This window comes from Fringilla coelebs, assembly GCF_963513975.1.
Source record: "Fringilla coelebs genome assembly, chromosome: 5".
NCBI classification, from domain to species: domain Eukaryota; kingdom Metazoa; phylum Chordata; class Aves; order Passeriformes; family Fringillidae; genus Fringilla; species Fringilla coelebs.
The window spans coordinates 47,555,635-47,570,586 of NC_140033.1; the positions used below are offsets into that span (position 1 = coordinate 47,555,635).

General features: G+C 44.5%; 1 protein-coding gene across 1 annotated transcript in view; it reads right to left on the minus strand.

Moving 5' to 3' along the window:
• The window catches only part of GRIN2B (glutamate ionotropic receptor NMDA type subunit 2B), a gene marked incomplete at both ends in the record, with an annotated part of 168,147 nt that extends 162,042 nt beyond the window's left edge, over window positions 1–6,105 (minus strand). The window contains one exon of the mRNA XM_084205528.1: window positions 5,695–6,105. Within this exon, the coding sequence (XP_084061654.1) occupies window positions 5,695–6,105 (411 nt within the window). The remainder of the gene's footprint in view (window positions 1–5,694) is intronic.
• Window positions 6,106–14,952: the final 8,847 nt, after the last annotated feature.

Sequence of the window (14,952 nt, forward strand, 5' to 3'; positions counted from 1 at the left end):
AAACATTTAAACTATTACTATCATCAAATGCAGCTTCAGAGAAATGAAAACACTTTGTGAAATTACATGAACTGCATATAAATTTGTTTTGCAGGAAAAAGGGATAGAAATCTTTCAGTGGTCTGCAGATCAAAATGTGCCTTTTTCCCTCCTTCTAAGCAGCATATCGTTTGGAATTTATTTTACTTCAATTCATATAATACATTCAAAGGGAACTTCAACTCTTTTTTAAAAATTTTTTTTTTCTTACTAAATTTCCTTCACACAAGGGCTTGAAAAACTTCAGATGTCATCCCTAATGGAAATGAAACAGATTTACACCCAAAAAATGAGGTTTTCATTCCCTATGCATCCCTATTACTTAACCTTTGAAAACCTAAGTGTGAAAGTGCTTTCCTTTTAATTACAGATGTTCTGCTTTTAGCAGCACTGTCCCAGTGTCTTTGACTTTGTCCTGGTTTCAGTGTGTATCTAGGTGCTCAGCTTATCCAACTAGTTTTGGCTTCCCTGAACCTGCAGCATCACTTTGCTGCACTCTGGCCAACAGCTACTCTCCTTCCCCGGTGCTTTACTCCCACTGTCCAACTTTGGACTTGCTTCCCACCAAAATACCAAAGAAATGAAAGGAACAGCTGCAGCAGCATGGCCCAAACATGGAGCAATCACAGCAACCTTTGGCATTGAAGGAGAGAGACAACGTGTCTTGGAAATTTTACCAGAAACCAAAATAAAGGGGACAGGGATTTATGAAGTGGGGATACAAAGGCAGAGAAAACATCGTGGCTTTGGTATAAACAGAAAAAAGAACAGGCTAGTGGAGGGAGTGAGAGAATAGCCAGCTCCATGCTCTGTGGAAAAAAAGGAAGGAGAATCTGGCCTAGAACAGATTTTAAATTTCAGGTTTGTTTTATGCAGTTTTTATACAAATTGTATTCCTGGCAAGCTGAGTAATAGATCACTCTTTCCTACCATTTTATTTCCATCAGCATGCTGATGCATACCGTGTGTAGCCCTGTGTGGGCAAGCCCTGGAGAGAATAGCAAGGGATGCAGAGACAGAGAAGACTGATTTTCACCTGGGAAAACATAACCATCCTCTTCTTCCAAGACTATTTTCCTCTTCTGCTGTGCACCATTGTCTTACTATAAAGCTGCACAGGACAAGAAGCTCTGGCAAAATAACGTGACTGTTGAGAACTAATGAGAAACAGTTCCAGCAAAAATGATGGCCATCAGCTGTGCTGTAAGAGAACCCTAAATCATGTTCAGTTCTTACCTTTTCTGCATTCATTATCACCAAGTTGCCTTTTTCTGTTATTTTAAAACACATAAATAGTCTATCATTATAAAATGGACCAGTCAGCCAAATGGTGGGGTCATTTTTTAGGCAAGACGCTAAATCTTTTCCAATGCAGTAAGCTTTGTAAATCAGAATAACAATTTACCCTTCCCTTGAGATACATTTGTAAATGTTATTTCCTTTTTTTTTTTTTTTTTTTTTTTTTTTTTTTTTTTTTGGTGATTGCTCCTTTACCTCCTAGCTCTGGGCAGAACTGATTTTAGGTAGTATAGAAACGAAAAAGAAGAAAAGCCTAGTTCAGATTTCCAGCTTCAGGTCTGCAACCCAAGATATTGGTTTGTGTGGTTATCTGAACTGAAGCTCAGTTTGCAGTCTTAAGACTTACTTTCACCATCAGTCTCCTAACACAGCGCATCCTCATGCAATTTAATTTCTGCTTTCAAAACAATTGGGGAAAAATAAGAAATTATCTTCAATGCTGGAAGGCCAGCAGACATGCTCTCTGGTCAAAAGTGCATTGCAGTCCTCTAGACAATACAAACTAATGCTTAAAATCAGGAAACACAAAGCTGTTCAAAGTCAGGTCATTGCAGCAACATCAGGCAAACTGAAGGGATCAGCAAGCTTCCACAAGCAAAGGTTTTGGACCACAGAAACCTAACACTGGTGGTAGTGCACATTTCTCTCCTCTCCATCTCATCAGTTTTGGATTAAACACAGATCACCAGTGATCAACACTATTGCCTTTCTAATCACAGGTCCTGGTGAGATGATGCTATTGCCCTGGTCCTTTTCAGGATACCAGCACCAAAATAAGGTGATGAAACAGTGTGAGCACTCTTCTACTCCATCCCAGAGCTAGAGCCTTGCTCCTCTGAGAGGAACTAATTTGGGGTCTGTTGGACCCCTTAGCCATCACTCCCAGCCCCAACAAAAGGGCTGCTGCACTTCACTCCATTTGGAGTCACTGCTGGCATGCTTCTCCAGCTCCAGGGACTGAACTGGCTGTGACAGAACTCTCACTCGGCAAAGGGGCCTCTCCAGAGCTCGAGTGAGGCACATCATGTGTCTCTGCTTCACCGCTTTCCTGGAACTAAACCCAGAGCACAGTGTGCACACAGATCATCTGGTCACATTCTTCCTATGCCAGATTAGTCAGAAATTAAATGTAACACTCTCTAAACAGGTAAGCAGGTGGAATTAGAGACACGGGCACCAAGGAGTAAAAACAGCAAAAACATATCAATTCCCATATACTAATTTTTCAGAGGAAAAAGGCAAAATACAGGGAAAACAAACTATATAAACATTATTTATAAAATCCAATCAAATACAATATTAAAGAATGTGAATTTGAAAAAGATCAGGAAAAAAGGACGTTACACTTTTATCAACATACCTCCACCTGCTATGTCCCACCTGGGGCAGGATTCATGGCATTTAACTTGAGACATCATGAACATGTTGAGGTACAGCCTTCTTCAGTAATCAGTGGGGAGACACAGGACTATCCTTGAGCATTTCACTACACCCTGAATTGGGTGGGGTGAATTGTCCTCAGCTGGTGTCTCCATTTCCACTGATGCCTAGACCTCCAGCTGGTGGGTAGCGAACTTCTAGATGAATATTAACTGAGATAAAGCCAGTATATAGTGCACATTATACAATATTTCTGTCTTTCTATACAGGACAAAAGAAAATTTGGGCTTGAAATCCTAATTTTCTTTGTCTTCTTGTCTGCCCTTTTGTGCCTCAATTTACCAGCTGTGTGGTACATTAAAAAGCCCTTTTTACACATGACCCACATTTCCTAACAGAACACTTACTAAACCCTCAGTGAAGGTGAAACAGAATCTCACATGCTGCTCCAGGAGAGGTGGTTTGACTGGGGAGTGTTTTTGCATTAAACTCCAGCGAAGAGGGGTTTATCTGTCACACCAAGACATTCATGGTTTCTAGCATTCCTTGGGTTTGCATTGGCACTACTGATCACAAACACACGGGGAGCCTAACAAAGCTGCAAGTGCAGATCTGAACCTGTGAAATGCTGAGCAAGTTCAATCACAGCTGACTGCTGTGGGCGTTGAGGGGATGCTGAAAGAAGCATTCCATGCTTGCAGGATCAAACCTCAGCCACACAACTCATCTGCAAAGAACATGACTAAGAGTCACTAAAAGCAAAGCCTCTGTCAAGGCCCTCTATGGAAAATAAATTGCTGAAGGACTTACCAGGCTGACTTCAGTATTTTTAGTAGAATTTCAGTGTATTTACACTCTACCATATTTTAATTCAATTCGTCAAATAAATATTATCCATTAAAGATTACACACCTGTGGATCAGAAGTTGTAAAGGTCAGCCTTTTCAAATTATTTTTCAAAAAAACCTTGGCCTTTCTTAAAACTGCAAATCTCTGTACATAACCTGCAAACCTCCTGTCTGCAAAGCTACCAAAAAAAACAAGAAAAAGATTGGTAAAACAGAAGTCTCCATTCATAAGGCTTCCACCTTTGAGCTCCCTGTGGGCTGCCTGCCTGCCAGAACGCTCTTTAGAAGTGAGCCAGTGGGGTACACAGGGCAGTGGCAGGAGATGCTGCTTTCCCAAGGGGACACTAGGGACAGGTAGAAAGAAAAATCTTTTCAAAGTTCAACAGGCCAAATTTCTCTTTGAATTACAGCAGCATAAATCTGATCTAATCCTGCCAAAGGCAATGGGGCCGTGCTGGATTTACACGGCGGGAACCTGAAATCAGAATTTGGCCTGCCACGTTCAAAGTCACTAGGACTTTTCCCAGTGCTCAGGAGGCCTTCTGTCAGTAACTCTTACACTTGTTCAAAGATGTAAGATGTCACCCCAAGTGTGAAATGCCGCACTGGAGCACGGCTCCCAACCCTCATTTGCACAGACATAGATAACACAGCAGGCAGGAGAGCATCAGGATGCAGCATTGCTGCCTGCCTGGCCTCCAAAGCAAAAAGAGCTTCACTGTGGGTGGAATGGGGCAGTGGGACTTGAGCACATGTGCAACTATTCAAGGAGTGAGAGGAAAAAGGCCGTGATCATTCGGTGACTATTTCGCTTTAAAGGTCTGTACGAGAAAATAACACTGCACACTAACCGTGCGCAATTTGGCAACTGAACAGTGGTCAAAAAGTGAGAAAATAATTTGTTAGCACCTTCAATAGCCTGCACTGGATTATTTACTTGCAAGGTAAATAAAAGAGAATGTGCCTGGATTTCTCATCTCACTAGATGTCTTTATGAGGAAAAGCTGCCACAGTGGCCAGGTCAGTTCTCACCCTTCATTCAATTAGGCCTGATTCTGCCTAGTTAAATGTCTCAGACCCACTTAGAGCCACCTGTAAAAGAAAAAGACTGTCAGCTTGTGTCCCTATTTACTTCTTTGGGATGCACAAAGAATGGTCAAGACGGTCTTCTCAATAAAAGCCTTGGCCTTGACTGCCTGGCTTCAAGCCTGCAGGAAAAGGGACAGCCAGCTTCTCTCACATGTTCCCACTGGCCAACAGCAGCCCCAGGGCCACTGGAAGCCACACTGACTGGCCAAATGCACATTCAGGTGTGAATTGCTGCATGTCCTGCTTGTGACAGGTGGAAGACACGTATCGGGTACACCTGCACCCCGGGGAGGCTTTACTGAGTTATCAGCTGCCCAGAGACGCTTCTCCCTCTCTGCATCTTGCCCTGTTCAAAAGCAGTAGCAGGATGGCTTGTTTGTGTAGTAATTCTTTAGAGACTGCCTAGGGCCTGGGAAAACAATGTTATGTCTGTGACATGAAGGGATAAAGTAGTGCAGCAGAAAAAAGAAAGATTTAGCTGGACTGGTTCAGACTGGTTAGTCACTTCAGCTAACACCTATTTAACTTCAGGAGCTAATGAACACTTTATAGAGAGGATAGCTTTATTAAAGATTCAATTATATTCCAATTAAGATGTAAGAGCTGTATTAAGCATCCCTGAAAATACCACAATGTCCTCCAGCTACATGCAGGAAAAAACCCAGGCTATGATCCCTGGCTCTTCTAAAGTAAAACACAAGCAAAAATAAAACCTTTAAAAAAAATTACAATTGTCAGGGGCTCTTTGCCCTTCTTAAGGAAGAAGAAAAGGGCTGATTCTTTTGTGGGTCTCTTCTACCTGCTTCTTTCCCTCTTCAGTTTTTCTCTGTTGCAGATAATTCCACATGATTAATAGGCTCTTCTCAGTAGTGCTACACACAGTTAGCTCTTTCAATCTGTCTTTGAATCTGAAGCTGTCTAATCCCCCAAGCCTTCGGCCCCATGAGACACCACCTGAGGATCACAGAATAAGATACTTCTCTTTGTTTTAAGTTTGGATGCACAGGTCTGCAATAGAAGGAAGCTGATTTAAATTTACCTTATCTGCCATGATCATAGAGGAGCCTCCGTGGATGCCCAGGATGGGAGTGAGGGTCTGGGCAGAGATGAAGTCCAGGATCTGGGCAATGGCTTCCTGGTCCGTGTCATCGGCGAATACCACCCCTTGGATCTTGCGGTCAGACATGAGGTCACAGATGCGGGTGATGATGCTCTTGGGATCTGTCTCGTTCATGGCCACCAGCTCCACCCGAGGCACCACTGACAGGTGGTGGAAGTCATCTTTCTCGTGGGCATCTTTGATGGCCACTTCGTCTGAGGTCCCCACCAGGATGACTGCAATGCCAATGCTCGGGTGGCTTTTCTGGGCGTGGGCCCCGCTGCCTGTGGTTGCGAGGACCGCCAGCACCAGCCAAAACCTTGGAGAGTAGCACTCCACCCTGGGCCTCATCTTCGGCTCTTACACTCCCTGGGTGAGGAAGAAGAAAAGGGGGAAAGTAAAACAAAGTGATTAATTGACAAGTCAATCATGCACTCAGCATTCAAGGTAGATCCATTGATCTTGCTCAGCCACTAGCTCTCCTCCCAAGAATCCTTCTAGTCTGATGCCAAATCCTTTGGCTACATTCAGGGCTCTGTTAAAGTTGGGGGGTCAGACCAGTCCAGCCCCTACTTCAGAGTCTGGCATCACTTAAGAGAACAGCTGTCAGCAGAAGATGGGATCGTGTCATCTCTCAGGTCCTGTGTCACTTTGAGACCCAAGTCAAAAGTGATAGAGAATTGTCCTTTGACAGCTGATCAGCTGTCTTTGTGAAATTAATTGCTTATGTCAAGCCCATGTCAGAGTGGTCACCCTCAACACAAAGGAATGACTAGTGCTTGCAATCAGTTTGGACTTGTGCTGGAGGTACAGGCAGGGAGACTGAGGAGACAGGCAAATAGGGACTCCCTTTTCCTTTCTCAGCACAGTCCTTCCAGAATAAAGTGAGGACAAATGGGCAATCACTGGATGTATATGTATGTGTGTATCCATTGCATACACCACCAGGACACACACAGCTCCAGTCAGCCATATGCTTTTCACCAATACAGGATTCTTAAAAAAAAAAAAAAAAGAAAGAAAAACAGGAATACAGAATTTCCCAGCTGTCATGGCCAAAACTGGATCAGGATCCTCCAAGTCCATTTAACAGCTGTGTTTGCACAGAAGTAGAAATGCCAACAGAGTTTACAATGGTTCACCCTCAGCTACTACAGCCAGGCATGCTACATTAATCTTCTCCCTGAGCATGTCCACTTTATTTTGTAATCACAACAGCAGAAATGAAAGAAAAACCCTAATGAGGTAATCTCTCTAGCCCCTGCCTGAGTGGGACAGTTCCCTGCGGGACTGTTCCTTGCTTTTTCTTTATTCAGTCCCACTTTATTAATAGTTCACATTTCCACAGCACTTTTCATCCTCAAGGCCCTCTACAAACACTAATGAACTAATTCTTACAGCACCCATGCAGTGTAAATATCAGAGACAACAGAGCAGTGTCCCCCCATCTGCCCACCACACCTGTTGGAGGTGGCACTGCTTGGTGTGCCCACCCAGGGCCACACTGATGTCCCAAGGAGATTTCAGGTATTTCAAACTAAAGAAGATTTTCCCTCAACACAACAGGTCCTGCTTAGCTACTCATGCCCAGAATTCTGTTCTTCAGCAACCAGGCACACTTGAAATAAATACCCCAGCCCTGCACTTCTTTGTGCTCTGGTCTTGGGTGTCCAAGAACGGGACCCTTCCATACTGTTCATTGCTTCACATGCCTCTATCAAATTCACAGAAAACCACAGCAGCAGGGACAAATGCTGGCAAGACTTTGTGGAAGCAGGAAGTCCAAAAAAAAACCCTCGCTGACACTAGCCACCCACAGGGAAAAGGCCCAAGAGGCCCCATCTAGCCCTGCCCAGGAGAACACACAGGCTCAACACCTGCTCCCTCATCGTCATGCTAAGCAGAGAGGATGTACCCTGCATTGAGATTACCAGATAAATAAGCAGATAATAAAATAGATAATAAATATGCACTGGAGAAACCAAATCCACTTAAGAAGCTGAAAGGGACTGCGGGTGTGAAGCACCAATCGATTCCAAGCTCTCCAAAGGATTCACTTTCTGAGAGATGCTCACAAGGAGAACCAAGAGACTTTGAGAGTTTGGCAAAATGAACAGTTAACTTCATTCCAGTATGACTGTTATCCTCCAATTACGAGTCACTAAATTAGATTCCTTCACAGTGAAATGCAGTCCCCATTCCTGCAATGCTTTATTAACTTTAATGCACTCTGTACGCTCTCTGTCTCTCAGTCTCTTGCTCACTCACTTAAATGCTATATTTGTTCTCTTAAAATATGTCTCCTGCAGTCCCTCTGCATCAACTCATACAGTGTCCTATGGTTGGTTAGGCAATGGCTAGTTGTGATGCCCAGGCAGGAGAGTGTAGGTTTTTCCCAGCCCCTTTCCCACCAGCAATAATTTATAGGGCCTTGAACCCAGGCAGTCATGGCAGCTGTCAGCCTCCACACCCAAGCACATGCTTCTCCCAGCGGGAAAAATGGCAGCCAAGACACCTATTCCCTACTCTTCACCTGCATTCAAGCCAGTAAATTTCTAGCATCTACCTCCAAGCAGGAGAAGAGAGCCCAGATCCTGAAGAGCACACAGGCGCCAGTCTGTTGGGTGTCTGTGCCCCACTCAGGCAGATTTTTCCATTCAATACAAGATGGAGTTCTCTGCTCAGTGCCAGATCCTCGGGCTTTGGCCAGATGTGCAGGGAGCAGCCAGGGCTAGAAGAAGCTCATTCAAAGAGGAGGCTGTCTGTGGCTCTGTAGCCAACCTGCCATCTCCAGTTTGGATCCTCAGCCATAAAGCCCTCTCTGGATCAGGCAGAGCAATGCTTAGGTGGTCTGTGTCGTACCAGCCAAGACATCTCTCTCTCCACCTCTCACTCACACATAACACGTCTGTCAGGCTCACAATGTCTTTCAGGCACTCCATGGGCAGTCTGTGTGACAGACAGCGGTGTTCTTCTAAGGGAATAATAGCAGGAACCAGGTCCAGGCTGGGCTCCCTCATAGGATGGGAGCTGGGGATGTGATAAGGCAGGAGAAGATCAATAAATCACACCCAGCCCAGGGCTGAGTGTGGTTTTCACCATTCAGCTCCCACAAGGCAGCACAGGGGTGAGCTGCTCAAAGACTGAATCAGGGATGCTCATGGTGTTACAATCCCTTCCCTCCTTGGGGCTGACCTGTGTCCACATCAGTAGCCGCTCTTCACAGAGCTGCTCACATGCATGTGCTGGCTGTTAGAGAAAGGGGCAGAAAGAACATCCCAACACCAACCTCACCTTCCCCTCTGGTCTGGCTCACTGCAGACCCCTTTTGAATGTGGACTAGTAGAGACAAGGCAGGCATGAACCACCACAGAATTACTATCAGATTAAGGGGACCCCAGAACTACTGTGAAAATGTGTTTCTGCATACAGAGCAACAAGCTTTGTCCACGATTTCCTCAGTGTTCAAGTGCAAACATTCACGGTGCTCAATTAAGAAAGCACTGGAGGCAGCATACAGACTTCCTTCTAAGTGAGTTCCTGTTTCCAGTGAAAAGGGGGATGGAGAAATTCACACACAAAGAAATTCATAAGCACCTGACAAGGCTACAGCTGTAAAACAGGGCATTTACCCTTTGACGTTTCAAGAAATTTTAATAATTTTACAGTATAATTTCACCAGTCAAGAATGATTATAAAAACATGCAAGTATTTTTTATTACCAAGTATTTTACATGAGCAGATTTTCCTTTAGAGGTGGTGTGGGGCAACACAGTGTTTGAAGTATTTTCTGTGATTATGGCACTCCAAAACAATTTAGTAAATCCCAGACTCCAGACTGGTACGTAAAATCCTTTACACATTACTGCACACTATTATATTGTCTCTGACTCCCTAGAAAATAATATATGGTAGGGCCATTAGATAAAGTGGTTTTACAGACATATCTATATTTAGGTATAAACATGTCAGTAAAGTCATTATACCTCTATAATCTTATTTTACTTACCAATAAAATATATCTACCACTGTAGGGGAATGCAGCGTGTACTTACTGCAGAGTAATGTTACACAATCACTTTCAAAATGGGAAGTGAAAGCTAACTTCTCCAATTGAAAATGCAAGAGGAATGTAGGTAGTCAGACAGTAATTATTCCAATTGGAATTTAGCCAGGACCAAAGGTTAGATTGCTTAAAAATATCATGAGAACCTTACTTGACACTGCACTTTTATGTGGATCAGACCTAAGACAAGTATTAATAGAAAATTATTAGGCTGCACAGGCAAAATACAGCTCAGCATTAAGAGATAGTTCTGGATGATATTTCAAAATACAGAAAGTACACAAATAGGTCACTGTGCATTCAACCAGGCTAACTGTAAACAGACTACTACTCCAGCAGTGTACAGGAAAGCCAGGCCACATTCAGGTCAGGTAAAGAAACTGAGGCAGAACAAGGGCTGGTCACAGGTTTTTGGGGGTGGTTCTGCAGTGTGCTGACACTGTTACCTCCTCCTGCTGCAATCATGCCTTCTAGGTAGCCTTGCACAGTACTGTCTAGGAAGGGTGTTTGCAGGCTCCCCAAACAAAACCTCCAAGCTCAAGACAGCAAGAGAACAGGACGTCATGTAGGACTGCAGTTCCAGACAAAAAGCTGTCTTGAAGGCAGCTCTCCTAATTAAGAGGAAGACAATGCTTGGGACAGGAGGCTGAACAATGCCCCTAGCCACCATCAAAGGGAACTTCACCGGGATACTGGCTCCATATGGGAGAACGAAAAGCCTACCTCCAGCCTCCCCCTCCCCTGCTTCATTGGAGGGCCACAAGGAAGTTCCCATCCCAGTGGATTTTGGGCTCTGCTCACTGAGAGCTCTGATGCTCTCAGCACTGCTTAGACTTCAAGCCACAGAATCTGAATTCAACAGCTAATTTTGTATCTGTACCAGCTGCAATGCTAATTGCCAACCCTACTCTCATCAGTAGCCCAATCCCAGGCCCCACCACTGTCACCACCCTCAGTCTCATTACTGCCTAAAGACAGATGTCCTGCCAGACCCAGTGTGAGGCATCAGCATTACCCTTTGGCATTTGCTCACCTTTGACAGCAACTTAATTCACACTGCCTTCATTTCTCTGACAGTTTGAGCAGTATCAGACAATGAACCCAAAAACAATCCTTATGTTTCAGGATCTAGTTGGAAGGAAGAAATCCATCTCACCAGTGAAATACTCTAAAAACCCCAAAGGTGCTTTGGACCCAGCATCCAACACCCCACCAGAGAACAAGTGCACTAAAAGAAGCTGTAGGGAAGTCAGCATTGCACTAGATGGCTACTGGGCTCTCCCACAAGGAAATACAAGCATGTCCAGATCACAGAACAGCGCTATGTCTGTATTTACCAATGGCAAAAGAATGGGGACATTTTGATCTACTACCTGCCTTATGGGTAAGCTGAAGGAGCTAAGAAAACCCATGAAAAAAAGAAATAAAAGAAGCAGGACAAACTGGAACCTCATCAACTGTTACTCCAAAGAGCTGGGGTTTAAAGCTATAAACCACACCACAGTTTACACCTAAGTTTCTCAATCTCTCTGATTTTTGATGACCCAGTTTCAGCTTAGGACATCCTCTCAATCTCATGGTTACTCTGCAATGTAGACATGCTGCATAGTGTGTACCTCTGAAGAGGCATTCCTCTTCTCCTAACGCTGCTGTGACTATGATCCTACCACACCTTCAGCCCAGGCTATCTGTACATTGACAACTCTCGTGCTGCTGTCTCCTGTATAACTGCTTACCACATAGGTGACATAAGTGCCCATAAATCTTCTTCTGGCTCACAGCCCTGCTGTTCCAGGAATTTTGTCAACAGACACAAAGAAGAGGAAGATGGATCTGGGGCACGATAGATGTGTCTTGAAAGCACCTGCACTCTTCAGGTGCTGATAAACAGAATGAATGATGCTGCAGGAAAATCTCCATGCATTCAGAGCACAAAAAATGGCAGAGACTAGGGACAATGGAAGTGCCATACACAGTGGTGAATGCAACAGTTCAGCACCTGGACCAAAAGGGTTTATTATGGTGACCCTGAGTAAACAGCCCTCCAAAGGCATTTCAGTAGTTTCAGATGAAAACTGATACGGTTTAGTTTATTTTAACTAGCTTTGGACATCACTTATATTCTCATTCTGAGCAATAAATGCTCCTACAACAGTGGTAGAAACATTCCTCCAAGGTCTTTTGGACAGGTCTTCTTTCTATTCTTCACAATCACTCCCTCTCCAATATGTGCCTCTGTCCATGCCCGTCACATCCCACAGGTCCACTTCTATCTAACATACAAAATGTTTCCAGTTTTCCCTTATTTCTCCCAAGTCAGCCTGGTTCCTTTGGGGGATGCATGACATATCCACCGCCAAAGCCTTCATAGCCCTTGGAGCTCCCTCATTACGTCGCTGTTAGCTCTCTTTCCACAGACACTGGATGGAAAGCAGCATATATGTTTACTTCTAGTCTCTATTTATTTTCTTCAGAGCTGTTCTTTCTTTGTTAAACCAGGTACAAACTCCTGCCTGACCTGGGACATCAAAGGCTAATTTGCCTCTGTCTATCCAACAGGTGTATGCAAGAATAAGGTGAAAAAGTGCTTCGCCTTCTCTACCCCATGCAAAGGAGAAGAGCAATTCTCTCCCTGCACTTAAGGCAGTACAAAAGATGCTTTGATCATCAATTAGACCCATATCATTCCCAATAGATGAAGAACTATGTCTTATTATTTTAAACTTGCCCAAGGGTAAGTTCCCAGTGTCCTTCCCACTTCCTCCCACCCACGTATTTTACATATCACAGCTGATAGCTTATACAGTCACAGCCTGCAACCTTCTGTTGAGACCAACACCAAATGATTCATAGAAATCAAAAATTAAAATCCTCTGTTTAATAATCTTGCCCTTCCCCCAGTTACTTCAGGATTACTGTCTACAGCACCTGCTTGAGCACACTACCTGCACTGAAACAACTCAAACAATAAGATTACCACTGCTAGGAGATGGCTCATATTTTGAAACATATCCCTAAACTCAGCCTAAATTTTCCCTTTGCTCAGCTATCCTGTAACTTTAATAATATCTCCTTCATTCAGCCTAAGCCATTTCTCCCTCTCAACTCACCGTTTCCACCGTGAAAATGCTTGTAGGTGGTTATCTGATCACCCCTTGAGACTTTCCTCTGCAGCAGGAAAAGTTCAGCTGTGTTTATTGCTCCTCATAATTCAAGTCCCCTTGGATCCTCATCAGGATGAGCGAGGGAGAATGAAGGAAATGGCTGGGCAAGGGAGGAAGGAGCAGGTCTGACCCGCTTACCCAGACTGGCACACACATGCAGAGCTGCAGGACTCAGTGTCACACACACAAAAGCCATTAAGAGAGACAGCAGGTCAGTCTGGCATTGCCCAGTGCCAGCTTCTAAATGCCAGAGCAGAGAGGCTTGGCACAGCCACCCCTCTCTGCAAGCCTGGCTTGCAGAGCCAGGCTAGAGCCACTATTCCCCTGCCAGGATCTCACCCTTCCCCCAGCATCCTGCTTAGAGAAGTTTAGAGGGTTGAGACAGGTCCTCCCTGCCAGAGACTGAAATATCCTCACCACCTGGAGGGTTCAGTTGCCACAGCTGTCACTCCATGCACGCGTATGCTCCACTTGAAACGAGGGATTTCAAAGCTTACGAGGCATACACCATTTCCCACTTGCAACTGTTGTCTGCCCCACCTCAGAGCTGAATCCCGGCTCAGAGCAAGGCCATCCAAACCAAGGGACACGCTGCTGCGTGTGGGGGCCCTCCAGGGGATTCCAGCATGGTTGAAATTCAGCAGCTTTGCCTCCTGAAGTGCAAGACTCCGTTCAAACAGGCAGCAGAATGCCGCGCAGAGCGATGCCAGGTCTGCCTCTCAAATAGAACCGAAGCCCTTTGAAAATCCATTGGACAATCCCTTCCTTCCTTCCTTAATTCTCCACTTCCAGTTTTCATTTCCAAGCAGGAATCGACAGCACATTAATAACATGAGGATATTAAAGACGGCAATTTCCAAAAGCTAGGGATTTAAATACCTCCAATCCATTAATAACCATGAGAAACGCACGTTTAACTTCACTTGGATGGTTTGGAAAAGCACATCCTTGGCATTTCTCATTATTTGATGTATTAATTTGAGGTTTTCTATTCAACTTTAATCAACTCTGCATTTTGTGCATTGACAGATTGATACAATAAATTTCAAAATTTAAAAACAAGGAGAATTTTAATTTCCAATGGTGGAAATTAAATGGGAAATTTAATTTTTCCCAGGCTCTTTCATGCACCTCGCTCAGTACCTGCTCATTCCGTGCATCATTTCCTTAAAGGGAAAACACAGAGCAGGTAAACAGAGTCTGCAGTGGCTCCCAAAGGCAGCTGCCAAATTCCACACCAGTGCCAAGATCCCCATTGATTACTCAAAGTCTCACATCAAGGGACAGTGTTGAATTATTCAGGCACCAGACATAAACCATGTAAAAGCCAATTCATAATCTTTTTTTTAAACATACCATAAGCAGGAAAGAAAACATTTTCTTTTTTAGGCCAAAATCGAGTGACTCCTTCTTCTACAAGTCTGAGAATTCTAGAAAGGGCATCTGAGTCAGAGGGAGACAGCCTCAAACTACACTTGCACTTTGGACACAGTCATCCTGTTTGCCTATCTTCTCACATATAGTGTACAACACGGGATACAGTTTTAAAGCATAAAGCTGCCCATCCCTCAAAAAAGATCCTCAAGGGTGCACATTTCAGTTTTGGAGCCCATGCAGCAGGACGAGGTAGGAAAAAATATGCACTGCCTCTGCTCAGGATGGCACTGCTGCAGCAAATCTGACACGGCCCTAAAGCAGAGTGCCAGGGCTCACCAGGCCTGATCAGACTCTTAGGAAGGTGTCACAGACAGCAGAAATGGCAGAAAAGGTCACTTGATGCCCGAAGCACCAAGATGTGATGAGGACAAAAGAGCTGCTAAGTGGAGGTAGTGGGGTTAGAGAGAGTGCATCCTGTGAGCTGGTCCAGGACAAAGCTGCAGTGCTACAGACATGGATGTGCCACATTTCACAAGCCACCAGCATCCCCCAGGAGCCTCACGGCCTCTTGGTCTCCACTGCTATGCAGCA